General features: G+C 34.4%; 1 protein-coding gene and 2 long non-coding RNA genes across 6 annotated transcripts in view; 1 reads left to right on the top strand and 2 right to left on the bottom strand.

The window, feature by feature from the left end:
* LOC105450092 (FMRFamide receptor) overlaps positions 1 to 5,631 on the top strand; it is a 49,667-nt gene extending 44,036 nt beyond the window's left edge. For 3 of the 4 annotated variants that reach the window (XM_011689743.1, XM_011689744.1, XM_011689745.1), the window contains exon 6: positions 4,641 to 5,631. In XM_011689743.1, coding sequence (XP_011688045.1) covers positions 4,641 to 5,261 — 621 coding nt within the window. In that variant the 3' untranslated portion in view covers positions 5,262 to 5,631. The remainder of the gene's footprint in view (positions 1 to 4,640) is intronic. The other variant, XM_011689746.1, reaches the window with a different exon arrangement.
* A 3,520-nt stretch (positions 5,632 to 9,151) lies between these two features.
* Positions 9,152 to 10,184, bottom strand: LOC105450090. Its single transcript, XR_974428.1, has 2 exons — positions 9,959 to 10,184; positions 9,152 to 9,847 (listed from the first exon to the last, which is right to left on the bottom strand). It is a non-coding gene; the product is annotated as an uncharacterized LOC105450090 (long non-coding RNA).
* A 474-nt stretch (positions 10,185 to 10,658) lies between these two features.
* On the bottom strand, positions 10,659 to 14,040 carry LOC105450089. The gene is made up of 2 exons (XR_974427.1): positions 12,314 to 14,040; positions 10,659 to 12,220 (listed from the first exon to the last, which is right to left on the bottom strand). It is a non-coding gene; the product is annotated as an uncharacterized LOC105450089 (long non-coding RNA).
* Positions 14,041 to 14,061: the final 21 nt, after the last annotated feature.

Here is a 14,061-nt window from a genome sequence, read left to right as displayed (position 1 = left end):
ATATATATATATATATATATAAATTGATATAATAACTAAAACTTAATGTAGATTAATATAAGGATTTATATTTTTGCAATTTTAAAATTTCTATAAAATAAGAATTATATGTACGTTTTTTTCCATAATGTGCTTTTTCAAATAACAACAGGGCATCATAATATCTTTGCGATAAGATTTAGCCGCAGGCTCGAACTGAAATCTGCACGACCCGCGAGAATCTGAAATTACAAAGCGCCAGTTGTCGAAGGACAACTATTTCCCTCAGCTTTCCCTTATCGTGAAACTTTAGGGTCTGCAAACTTTGTCCTTAATTCCGGGATCAGAATGAGATTTTCAGTGACATATTCTGCGGGACAACTTCCACGGACTTCACGCGGACGAAAGCGCGTTTCCGATGAGAATGCTCATGCGGCAAATGAAGGAAGCCTTTTAATCTCGTCTTGAAATTCTTACTTCCTGGTTATAGTCTCTTGATGTTCCTTTTCCCAGCGAGAAAACGGCGAACAGAATAAGAAGAGCATGCTTTCGCCTTTGTCGATCAAAGGAAGAATCTCGATGAAATATGGTTTCTCGAGAAATAAGTAAAAAAGTGTTTTAGCGCTCACTCATTTACGTTAACATATTTCGGTAATCGGACTTAATGCATTTCTGAAAAATATAATTCGTCGCCAATAAATTGCGTTCTCTATATTCCTTCGACAACGTTTCAAAGTAAATTCCTGCGAGATCAAGATAGCCCACAGTCATCCGTTTCGTGAGTGACAGGCGTGACTTAACATCCCGACGAGACGAGAAACACGAGCTGAAATAAACGCTTACGTTCCCGCCAGCTAAGGACATTCGCCCCGTTTTATTTACATTACACGACCCAACATTTGCAAGGAGATACGAGCACCGCATTACGCGTTTTGTTTCAGAGTATATACGTACCTACATATATTCGTGGATATAATAATTTCATTAATAATTTACTTAACAAGCGGACACATTTGCGCGAAAGAGCGATACCGCGTGAACCGGATACCGTAATCCGAGGCAATTCGGCGACACGCGACGCGCATAATAATTCGCCAAAGCGACGCAAAGTCTTAACGATAATTAGCGCCGCCACTTTACCGTCGTAATTGTTTTAGCACGTAAACTCGCTCTCGTCGTTCCGAAAGCGGAAGCCGCAGGATCAAAAAGAATGCGTAAAACACGCGAGTAAATAGACAGTAAATAGAATTCATGGTGCAAAATTTTTAATTTGAAAAATAGAGGATTTATTTAAAATACTTGAAATTTTTTCCTTTGCTACTTCGCGAATCCTTTTTCTTTTTCCACACTACTTATTTTAGTTCTTCCAACGGTGGTTGGAATTAATTTGGCCGTTTCCTGAGAATCGGCAACATGTTACGATGAACATTATACGTGCTTTGACAGCGAGGATTATATATAGTATAATTCGAAATTACTTCCGTCTATTACTGCTACATAAATCATTATCGATTTTGACGAACGATTTCTGGTGCCCAAATTAATGCTATTATTATGCTTTCATGCACAGCTTTCCGGTTAGTTTAAACTATGTTTGATGTATTGGGATACATTGTGAACATGATGAACATATTGGGATCGTTCCGCAAGCTGTATAATTCCGTCACTTTATAAATCATGCGTCATAAACAGTGCACCTGCTCATTTTGCGTCAATCGTCATACAAAAGCTGCGCTCCGTTGAAACACTCCCTTTCCTGCTCCCCCCCCCTCCCCGTTCCCCCTCCCCCCGTAATTGTTGTGTTTTTATCTTGCAACTCTTCGATCAGCTTTGCAGCTTTGTAATTATTTCGGATGAGTCGCGCCGTATGTCCCGTCTCTCTTGGGGGAAACTACTGTGCAATCCCGAAGATCCACAACCGAAATCCCCGAGATTAATCACTCCCGTGCACGAGATCCCAGGCGTTCTTCTTTCCCGTTCCGCCCCGTTTGGTTCGGTAGTAAAATATCGCGGCCTGTCTGGCATCTATTCAGCGCTTTCTTACCGCGTTCCCCGAGCACGGCGTGGGCGAATTTGGAAGCGGTGGAACAAGCGTTGGGCGAGGTGGATTGCGAACGTGTGAAATATAGGCGACGGGCGAAAAGCTCGGAATTTTGTGCGCGAATCGAACACGGCTCTTCTCCCCCCCCCTCGCCCTTATCTTCCACAGTGATCAAATATTATCGCACGAGAATGCTCCCGAATGTAGAGTAACACTCCACCCCAGTGACACGAGACACGGGGCAATCGGTATATATTGAAGGTTCTCTTATAGGGAGAGAGACCCATGTCGGATACTCATGTCAAAACTGTGAAGTAGGTTCTAAGGTTTCTTTCTAAACATAGCGACATCTTATATCACGACATAAGGATGATAAGTAAACCTACTCAAGTGTAACTCTCCGATTTCTTTCAAATTTGATATAGAACCATAACACAAATATATTACACGTGCCTTTTCATTTTGGCCCATATATACGGTTTTTCAAGGGCAGTCGTTACTTATTATCACTTCAATTTTTACCCTCATATTAGCTATAAACATAACAACAAATAATAATAATAATATAAACATAATAATAACATAATATTTAAGCGAATAATTTTGCAAATCCGATTTTATATTCGTAATAGTAAACAATTCAAAGAAACTCTCATATTTTGTATTAAATTTATTGAATATAATTATTATTATGTTTATAGCTAATACAAGGATGGAAATTGAAGTGGTAATAACTGTCCTTAAAACTGCATATGGACCAAAATGTATGTGGGTAAAATATTTTTCATAGTTCTACATTTATGCCAAATTTGAAAAAAATTGAAGAGGTACACTGGATAGGTTTACTTATACGAATCAAATAAATTAAAATTTATAATTCAATTATAAATAAATTAACTTTCTTCCCTCTACATGTCGTCGTGAATATAATTGATATATGAATATAAATAGGCTAATAAATATTAGATATCGCCAATTATTTGTGTTTTAACAGCGATCTCGATATCGTTGTTTGAAATCAATAATATCAATATTTTGAATTTAATTTTGCATTCCGTAAATACCATTAACATTTAGTCTCTTAAAGTCAGGCAGACAATTGTGCTCTGTATAATATTCTCAAGACATCTTCCGATTTATTCATATCCAATATATAATATAAATTTTACAATTGGATGACTATCTTAATTAAGATTTAACTAAGATTTAATTTAATTAATATTTTTTTTTTTTTTTAATAGCGATGTTTTCCACATTTCACATTTGAAACTTTCATAGTGACCTTTCGGGACTAAATCGAAAAAACATAAAGTTTGATTTTTCGTAACTTTATCGCGAGATATTTTATTTTGTTGTAAACGATCGTAAATTCACAAAAAGCATGTCAGATACATTAAAGATACGTCACGCTGGGGAACGCAATGTGTGTTTCACATAACTTCGTGTCGAAATAATATGTGATTCGCTACAAAATAAATAATGGCACAATATGTCCAGGGTACTATTACCATTTTTTACATCGCGTGGCGAGGGAGCCGTTATACTATAATTTCAATACCAAACCTTTCACCAACTCTGTTTCATTTTTGTACAAAAAGAACATTTATTAGATTAATTAATCTGAGAGATTAAATATCGGTAAAATTTGATTATAAATTTTAAACTAATAATTTCAAATCAGTCTGAATCAATTACGGTACTCTATAAGGATTTTTAAAATTTGACAAAAGATCCTTTGTAAAATTTATAATACTTAATTTATTAATTTGTTAAAAATAAATATGTTTATGTTTAATTTATACATAAATATATTTATTACATTTTCTCTGATTTTTATTACTCCAATTTTCTCTTCATACCAACGATATTTAAAAAATACAAATATTGATACATCTAATACAAATTTGATCTTGCCGTTTTAATGACTATCGTGTTTCTTTTCTCATTTTTTCCAGAGGTTTCTTGTTTCACGGAAAATTGCACTGCTTCTTTCGTCATATCCCGACAAAACCAGGAACCTACTCATTAAATCCTTCGTCAGCTCTGTGATTAGTCGTATCCCTTCAAAGATGCCGATCGATCTTTTTTTTCACGCTGTTCGGGAGTCATGCCATAGTTGTCATCGTGTATTACATCATCGAACGACACTCGGGAATTTAACGACAGAAAACTGTTTGCTCGAAATTTACTCGTCTCGCAAAACTTATAATACAATCCCGTATTATTAGCACCGCGAGACGAGTAAATATACCACCTAGTAATCCTCGTTAAGAGAATGCCATTGGCGCTTATTAAATACATATTTCTTTCGGTAAGGTTTTCATATCAAAGACGATAAAATATTTATTATTGAAGCAAAATAAGTGTAGAAGGATGATCTTTTTATAGCGGTAATAAGTGTATAATTACGTTGTGTGATGAGATATTAGATTTCCTGATAAAATAAAATACAATTATTAACTAATCCAATTTAATTGCTTATCTTATAAATGAAAAATTAATTAAAGTCAGTTAATGTCTTTCGTGAAAACTCGTGCGATAAAATAGAGGAAAAATAGAGAAGCAAAAGATTTCATTTCCTAGTACGAAGATGCTGATTCATGTCTTATAATATCTTTAGGCGTATGTCGGCTTCCAGGTCAGAAAGGCGAACAGGGACCTGCAGCAGCTGTCGCGTCATCAGCGCCGCGAGATCGGCCTGGCGACGATGCTGATGTGCGTGGTGGTCGTGTTCCTGATCTGCAACATAATGCCCATGGTCTCGAACGCGCACGAGACGTTCATCGCGGATCCGCCGCAGTGGATGGTGCAGATCGGCAATCTGCTGGTGACCATCAACAGCAGCATCAACTTTATCATCTACGTGATCTTCGGCCGTAAGTTCAAGAGGATATTCCTCAAGCTCTTCTGCTCGTCCCGGCTGTTCGTGCAGGGCCGGGACAGTCCGGAGTTCCAGACGTACGACGAGTCGATCGTCACCAACACGACGAATATTGAGCTGAGAAACTCGGTGAGGCACAGCCACCTCCATCGCGCCAACACCATCAGCTGGAACAACAACATCCACGTGTCCAACGGCAGTACCAGACAGAGTCTGAAGACCGGCAGGCCGGCCAGCCCCGGTTCCTGTCCGGTTTATCATCCGGGCAAGAATCCAGCGAGGAGCCCCAGTCAGATGTCAAGAGCGTCGAACGGCCGCAACAGCTGGAACAGGAGGGAGAATGGCGATTCCACACTGTAATATGGACAGCAACAACTGTTCTTCGCGTTTATTATGCAATTAGAAGTCTGCTGAGTGTTTTAATCAATGTCAAGAACTTCCATTGATTAGAAGTAGTGAAAAAAAAAATGTAGAATGATAATTCCAATGGACAACAAATGTCAGTCTTTTTATATCTGTTACATCTGTCTTGCGAAAAATCAACTGTGTGTCTCAATCGGTTGCCGGAGTCTTTGGTTGGTCAGAACTAACGGAAGAAGAATGATACCTTCACGTTGTAATGTATGATACATAATCGCGTTCGCTGCGTTTTATTGTTTGATGAATGATCCAAGAATGATATTAAACTGTCAAATGGATGTCAAAAGGACCAAAGCGATGTAAAAGATAATCAGCGTTATCTAATACTTTTCCTAGATTATTTAGGACATCATCTAGTCGAAATTGGAGCAAGAAGGCATTCGGAAGAAGCAAAACGAACAAATAGTCTACTTTATACCGTAATAGACAACCGATACGATTATTCTTTATTTCTACTATTCAAACAGAAATTCTGCTGAAAATTCCTAGCCGGATATTAAGACAATCCGCAAACCAGGAAGGAGAGAATAAAAACGAAAATAGAAAAATAATCAACGATCGACGCAACGAATAACCGATATTTAACATTTTCCACATATACGTTCTCGCAGTTACCTTAACAGTTTCGAGTGTCCGGGACGTCAGAAGGGATAGAGAGACGTGAGGATAAGACGGGACGATTCAGCGTTGCAATGGACAATCGATATTATTGTACTCTCGGGAATAGCTCGGTCCAATCCTCACGCTCGGACGTTGTAATCCTACGGGGATGGCGCATGGCTTCGATATAAAGGAAAAGAATCGTTAACGATAACAGTTTTCGCATTTCCTGTCCGTGAAAGAGCTCAGAAAGACCAAAGTCTCTTGCAACAATGATCTTTCAAGCGATTCTCCGAAAATTCCATCTCTTGCTTCAAGACGATCTAGTCGAATGTATGTTAAAGAAAAAAAAACTGACGCTAAGTCCTAGTGTCGCCGTTTCGAATACTTTAAGCAGTCGATTACGTTAAGCAGTTGATTACGCTAATCGTTCGTAGTGTTTCCGTCATTACGAGTTTTCTCACTGTCCATCAAAGAAGCGTACAGCGACATTGGCTTGATAGAGTAATATAAATTAATGGATTAAGTATAAATTGATACGATATAGATTAAGCAATAAGAGATTTCCCTTTTTCGTGAAAAGGCGTTAAGTATACCAAGTTTGCCCAATCAAAATTGATAGTGAATCCTTAAACTCGCAGTAGAAACAATAATTAAAAAAACAAAAGTACGTATTACAATTCTAAATTTTATTAGAAATAAAATATTTTTCTCATAGAGAAGCTTGAAAAACTTTCTTTTCAAAAATCTTGGATTATATCTATCACAAGTTTTTAATTTTTAGTAAATTAAATATTTTGACAATTAAAAGATTGTATTATATAAATATATAACAAATTTTAAAAAATGTTGCGTATATATATATATAAAGATATATGTAAATATATTTATTAAAATAAGGATAAACGCGCCTCTCACGAGAATCTCTATCAAATTATATTAGACCGACATTAAATCTTATCTTGCCTTAATTGTTGAAACAAAAAAAAACAAAAAGAAATAATTTATATAGCTGTTTCACATCAAACGTAATACAAATAGACTATACTTTTGATAAAAATTTAAAACGAAAGCATCTAACAAGTATTTGCTTGAAGCTGTACAGTATTTTATTCTCTCCGGCCATGCAAAAAAATTTGTTTGAAAAAAGGTACAAAATTTAAATCAAAATCAATCAAAGAACTAGATTTCAATTTTTTTTTATTGTAATTCAGTAAAATTCTTTAATTTTCAGTTTTGCAATATTCGTGTCTAAATCGTGTCTTGCCGTAATTCCATTTTCATTTAATTTAATTCTTCTAACCAGTTCTTAAAAGCACGTCCTTTCTAAGCACCCTTTGTACGTGACGCAAAAACTCAAAATTTAAATGAACACGATAAAAAATCTTATAAGCAAGGTGGGCTAACAAAAAGCTTTCTAGAAGTTCTAGTTAAGCTTCACTGGAGAAATATTACACTTCTGCAATGTGACCTTGAAAAAAATTTATAAAAAGTAATCCGCTAACTCGGACCGAGAAGGTTTCGCGAACTTCCGGCATGTCAGTCACGTACTAAGCTCTCCGGAGAAAATAAATCGAATTTCAAAGTCAGAAGTACAGAACCCAATAGTGCGACATTCCCTTGGGGGAGGACTTTTGTCCTGACTGTAGAGAATGTGTGAATCTGGTATAGCTTGCATTCTTGAACTATTGCTCCTTGAAACTTGCATACTGATCAACCTCAATCGTGCACGTCAACTGACGAGAAAAGATTTCCTGTTCCGATTATACTGGAATTATGAGATCGAAAAAATCGCTTCTTCTAATTCTACTTTAAAGAAGACACAATTTCATTCACAAAGGTTTCATAATTTTTCAGATATTTTTTAAGCATACAGTTTGATATTTAGAATGATTTAGAATATTTAGATGGCTAAAATTGAAGTTAATAATGAAAAATAAAATAAATTTCCTATATTTTCTTACGGTAAACTGACAGTATTTTTTTAAATTTATTTTCACAAAACGAAAAATAAAAATATATACATATACTGTACATATTTCCGTTTTATTAGTGTGTATAGATTTAAAAGAACGATATTAAAATAGAATGTAAAGAATGGATACGCTGAGAACCGCCGTGACTATAGACTTGGCCAAATACTCAAAATATAAACTCAAATAAATAAGTGTTAGTCTTCTAAATCTCACGAATAGTGTGCAATATAATATTCGCACTGAAAAGAAAAATTATGTTCGTCACATAAACGCGAGCAAATATATAGATACATTTTCAAAATAGAGAATCGTTAAAAACTAGACATTAATATAAAAATTGTAAATATATTTCTATCTATCGAATTTAATACCTACATAGACTTTAAATACTTCTCCTTTCCCCTGCTGCAAATGTTATTTATTTACAGCTTGTATATGATGTTGTTTATTCGAGAAGAGAATACCAATAAACGTCAGCTAGACTGTCCAATTCATAATTCAGTTTTCGGATAACTATATTAGAAATAAAATACCGGATAAGATAATGTAAGTTTAAATTTACCTTAACAATTTCCGTACATAATCTTGCTATAGGAAGAGGGGAAGGAATTAGATTTAAGTACAGAGGGAAACAAAACGCTCTCGTAATTATTACGATAAAAGAGATTCGCCATTCTAGTCACGGAATTTCTATTCGCGAGCCCATTATAAATATGTATACTCATATACTTAATACACGCAACGACGATCTGTACATAATGCTATGGTTCATCTCGCTGTTTATCATTAGCCTACTGCTGTCTCGACACTCTTGTAAATATAATATAGGAATCTCATCAAATAATAGTATGAATAACATGGCTGACAAAAGCAGCACTACTTTTAATTAAATAAGATGAAAGACATTAATGTAAAATTTATTCCAAAATTTAATTTAAAAATTATTAAAATGTGCCCTTATATTTTTTTTCTCTCTACATATCTAATAAAATAACTGAAAATTGAAATACATAGCACTTAAATCAAAACTGAGACATATTTATGAATATTTATGACACATATAATTTTCTTTTATTGCAAGGAAATCGTAATCTTCGAATTAAGCTTCTATTCCAGCCAATACCTCTATTCCATTGCTGCCAAAGCATATTTGTGTAACTTCACATAGCTCTCTAGTAGCTCTCTTTATAAGCTAACGCAGCTAGAAACACATTTCGCCACACGTGTAAACATACGTCCTCTTTACCACTCGAATGTTTTAAATCAATTTTATTGTACATAAAATAAATTCGCACAATCAATGCATGTGTTACAATCATTCAATCCCTTGTAACAAGATGTTAATCCATACAAGATTGAAATCCCAATGATGGAGAACAATGATTACAAAGCCTCTACGTTTATAATGCCAACAATTACTTGAGTCCTCTAAATTATCTGTATCCCCTTCAATACCATTAAACAAGGCATGAAATTAATAGATCACAGCTTCCAAAGTGTTACAAGAGCAGAGTGATATATATTGAAATATTTCAAATGTGCGATGAGAATTAAAATGTACTCAGTTTAAGCATCTTTTCTTTCTCAGCATTGTGTTTTATCTAATTTTTCTATTAAGATAATTAAGTAAAATAAGCAACGAATGTGAAACTTTTTCGTAACCAAGTGCAACTGTTAGATGTCACATGTTACGTTTAGCAATTAGTTATCTGTGATCATTAGACAGTTAAGTAAAGATACCAACTGGAGCACCAAGAATGAGATAGATTTACAAAAGGATCTTTCGACTATATTTATTCGAAGAATATGATACGGCATATGTATCGTTTATTACATAATGCAACTGCGGTCCCCGTCCACAAGCTACTTCTGCTCCGTCTTTTTGCTCTTCGACCTCAAGTAGAAGTACATGCCGATCAATCCTAAGCCGACGTACGTCGCCTTCGTCACCTGGAAAATAAATCGGACACTCGGGGATCCATTCGCAGATAAATAAAGGAGGCTCGTCGAGACCCTCGTAGACAAACGTAGTCGACAATATTTTGAGGTTAAATCACTCACGTTCGCCCGACCATAGTTGGTTTGGCTGTTGAAGTGTCTCGCGAGACCTTTAAGTTTCTCTTCCTCGACCATTTTTTCGGCAATGGAAAGTTCAATTATCAAACGCGAAAATTCTACAGAAAGATCGCGAAACAATGTCGTGCCGCCGCGAACCACCGTGAACCACTCACTCTCGCTGTCTCGATCACGATCGTCTGCTGGACGGCCGCCATGTTGAAGTTGCGTCGAGAATAAGATATTGCGAGATATCTCGAACTTTGAAAAAAATTTCGTCGCAAGCAGTCGCGAGAGAATTTTCTAATATATAAATAAATATTGCTCGTAAAAGTCAACTCCAAATTTCAAGGATTTTGTTCGGCAAGATTTCTCGTCAATTTCTCTATGATGTATAAATATGAAATTATGATTTAATATTGTCTTCCTTCAATCTTAACTTTCTCTATGCTAATACCACATGTTTCATCTTATCATTTATAATTTATCTTATATTTACTATCACTTATCGTAAACATAATCATTTATAGTAACATTATTTATGATGAAAATGTCCTTGTACTTACGTACTATTATTTACGTATAATTACGATATAATCGTTTGTCTCCAATTTGATATAAAATTTAATTATTTTTATATGGAATAGTATAACGCGCAATAACATCCATTTACTCAAATCTTAAGAAAACAGTAATTTAAGCTTGGTAAATTTTTATATTTTTTTTATTTCCAAAAAAAAAAACACTTGATAAAAACCGTGATGATTAGGATATATGATTAAGTAAGCATCTTTCTTTTATTTAGCTCTTTATTAATATTAAATAATGGTAAACCTTGTGTTTTTTATATTGAAAATTACAAAAATATTTCCCAATTATTATCATTTAGAGCTATACTTAATCATTTAGCAAAAATGATAACTTGTTAAATTAAAGGATCACATATATGCTGACTGACTAAAAATAATATTCAGATAAATGAAAATATAATCAAATAAGCACAATCGAGAACAAAATGCCTGTTTTAATGCAGCAAGATTGAACTGAACTGTGCGCTGAGTTTTCATCTAATTGTTAATTATCGGCCAATTACTGGTAAAAAAAAATAGTAAGACGCAAAAAAAGCTTGCAGTTCTACTCACGACACCTAAACCAGACATTTTTTTGCTCACCGCTGATACAATCGACATATTCTTTTCATATCTTGTAACAATCAGCATTACAATTTGTTCGCGTTATGTATAAACATCAAAAAGAAAAAAGTAAATACATACTTCTTACATACTTCTACACTGTTATATACTATAATTGCTTATAATAATTTTTTATAAAAAAAAACGTTATCATAATGATATCCCATATCATATATCACTTGTCAATAGTAATTACATTAAATATCAGTCGAACAAGTTACAAGATTATGAAATGACAGTTCATTTGTTCATCAAAGTAAAAGCTATATAAACATTTATGTTTTAGCAGATTTCTATAGAATACCCTAGATTGCTAGCTCTGACAATGAGATATGCAATAAGGCCGAGTAATACAGGAAAGGTGATAGCAGACATCATTTTTAAAACATAATAATAATGTAATACAATTAAATAAAGAAAAGCCTTTAACGGTTAAGGCAGAATGTTGATGCTATTTCTATATGAATTCTAAATAATCTAAATAAATCAACATCTTTCTTTACTTAAAGTTATTTGAGGGCCGAATTGTCGCAATGCTTTCAACGCAATCAAACTGAAGCCGAGATAGTAAAACTAAATTGATCTTCAATATAATGCTATTAAGCATCTTAAAATACTGTAAAAAAAACTATTACAAAAATGTAATATTTTATTATAAATATTGCAAATGCTAAGATGTCTTTTAGGCCATTGTGAAAAAGATCCATTTATAATCTGCGCGATTTCTGGTCTGATCATCGTTTCGATATATACTTCGGTTTTATAAGAGGTTGACTACGTTGAAAGTGAAGTGAAAAAGTATGAGGAATGTAACCCATTTCGGAAATTTATATTTTAATAAGATTAAAAATGATAATTGTGTAAATGGTATAAATTTTAAAATATTCAAATTTACCTATCCAGTTGTAAAAATTGTTCTGGATATTCCTCAGGATTTCTTTGAAAACAACTTATATTCGGTATTTCTATCGTGGCCAACAAGCGAGAGTACAATTTGAGATTCGTAAAGGCTTCCAGGAACTTTGATGTCAACATCCTATTCAAAGTTGAATATAAACGTCACCTTTAACTGAATCTGTAACAACAATTATTAGTAATTAGTTCTCTACACATAATGTCGAAAGATAAAAGGTTGAATAAATATACTAAATATTTAATAAGATCGTACCAATTTTTTCAAAAACAGAAGAATTGATGTTACAAGCCGCATTTCTGTTCTAAACGGATCTATTCTCGATGTTGTACCAGGTTGTACCAGGAATTCGAGTAGATATCTAACGATTTCTCTTTGTTGCAATCCTCTTTAACTTTGAAAACATAGCTCAAATCTGTCGCTTTATTCATCTCTCTCGGAACGTGGATTGTCGGTCGTTATCACAGTTACAATCTTGGTGCTAAGCCAGACGAAATGACAAATGTAGCGCTTTCGCTGTGACTCGACGAAGGAACGCTGTTTTGAAACTTCGAGTTGTTCAAATTTTCTGTATCATCAGTTTCTCTTTTTCTTCTTCTTCTTCTTCTTTTTCTATTGATTTCAGATTCAAAGAATTTCAGGTACCACGGTTTCTTTGGTGTTTCTGGATTTCCCAACGAGGCCAGAAGTCTAGACTTGTATCTCAGTGTTTTGCAAACCCAAGCCTCCCGTAGAGGGCATCGATTTGATGCCAACCTGGCGACGGCGCAGGTCGCAAATTATCCGCGTTACTGTTTTGCTGATAATAAGTTCGCCATTTATTATTAGCTGTGAATTTTGCATATAATGTGTCGATGGTCGGGCATAAATCTCGTCGATTTGCAAGTTATCTCCCATTATCTTGCGAGTTATCACTTTGTGCTGCGAAGTGGCGCTCGCAGGTTGTGAAACTCGCAAATTTGCAAATTTCTTATCCGCATTGTCCAAATTCGAGAAATTGTGTTTCAATGTTATTGCTACTACATACATTTTGTATTGCATTTTACATCTACGACTGCTTGCCTCTTCTGCGTATTATACATTATCAGTCCGGATTCATAAAGCATTTTCGAAATGTAATTTTCGAGACATGTCCCAGGTGACTCGACAGTAAAAGAATTGCTCCTCGCGTCAATATTCGTAGTTCTTGTTTGTTTTAAAGTATTGCCTTGTGGATTTTTGTTCGGATTTTTGTTTGGATGATATGACGGTCGGGCGACACCCGCATCGTAATTTGCATGCGCGGACTAAGCTCGTCGGATTGACTCCAGCTTTTAAAAGTAAAACTATCTGAACTGTAAGCAGAAAACACGTTACTCTACCACAGTCTGTCGCCGGTGTTTATGCCAAATGGATTTGATATCGGGAAAGTATTTCCATTCAATTTCCGATTCGTGGCAGTTTCGCTGTTAAAATATACGACGCCTTCTGTGTCGAACCTATTCGACGTTATTCCTCTCGCAAGATTGGACGTTGTCGGAGTCTTCACGAAGTTTTCAGTGGAAATTGAAAACTTGAAGTGATTGTCTTTTTGTTCTAATAAAATCTTTTAAATAATCCTCAAGATTTTATTCAATTGATTCTGATCCTTGACTGGAGTGACGAATGTTTCAGTAGATCATAGAGATTATCAGTCAACTCGATTTGCAACGTCTTATAACAAGATCAACATGTAAAAACTGTTTGATGATGTCATTAGAAACTGTTGGTCTGCCAAGAACGAATTATGTAATTATTAATATTATAATTATATTAAAATCATATTAGAAATATAATTCAAAACAATTCAATAAACAATATAATTCAAAATTATAATAATAGATTATATAATTGTATCATTATATAACACCATTACTATGTATAGTTGTACTATTAATAATTATATAACGATGCAATTATATATTATTATAATTTTGAATTATATGGTTTATAATTACTACATAATAATTATGATATCAAATCAC

The sequence above is a fragment of the Wasmannia auropunctata genome, unplaced genomic scaffold (assembly GCF_000956235.1).
Source record: "Wasmannia auropunctata unplaced genomic scaffold, wasmannia.A_1.0 LD336069.1, whole genome shotgun sequence".
Classification (NCBI taxonomy): Eukaryota; Metazoa; Arthropoda; class Insecta; order Hymenoptera; family Formicidae; genus Wasmannia; species Wasmannia auropunctata.
Note: the sequence above shows the minus strand (reverse complement) of the source record. Positions and strands in the feature narration are given on the sequence as shown.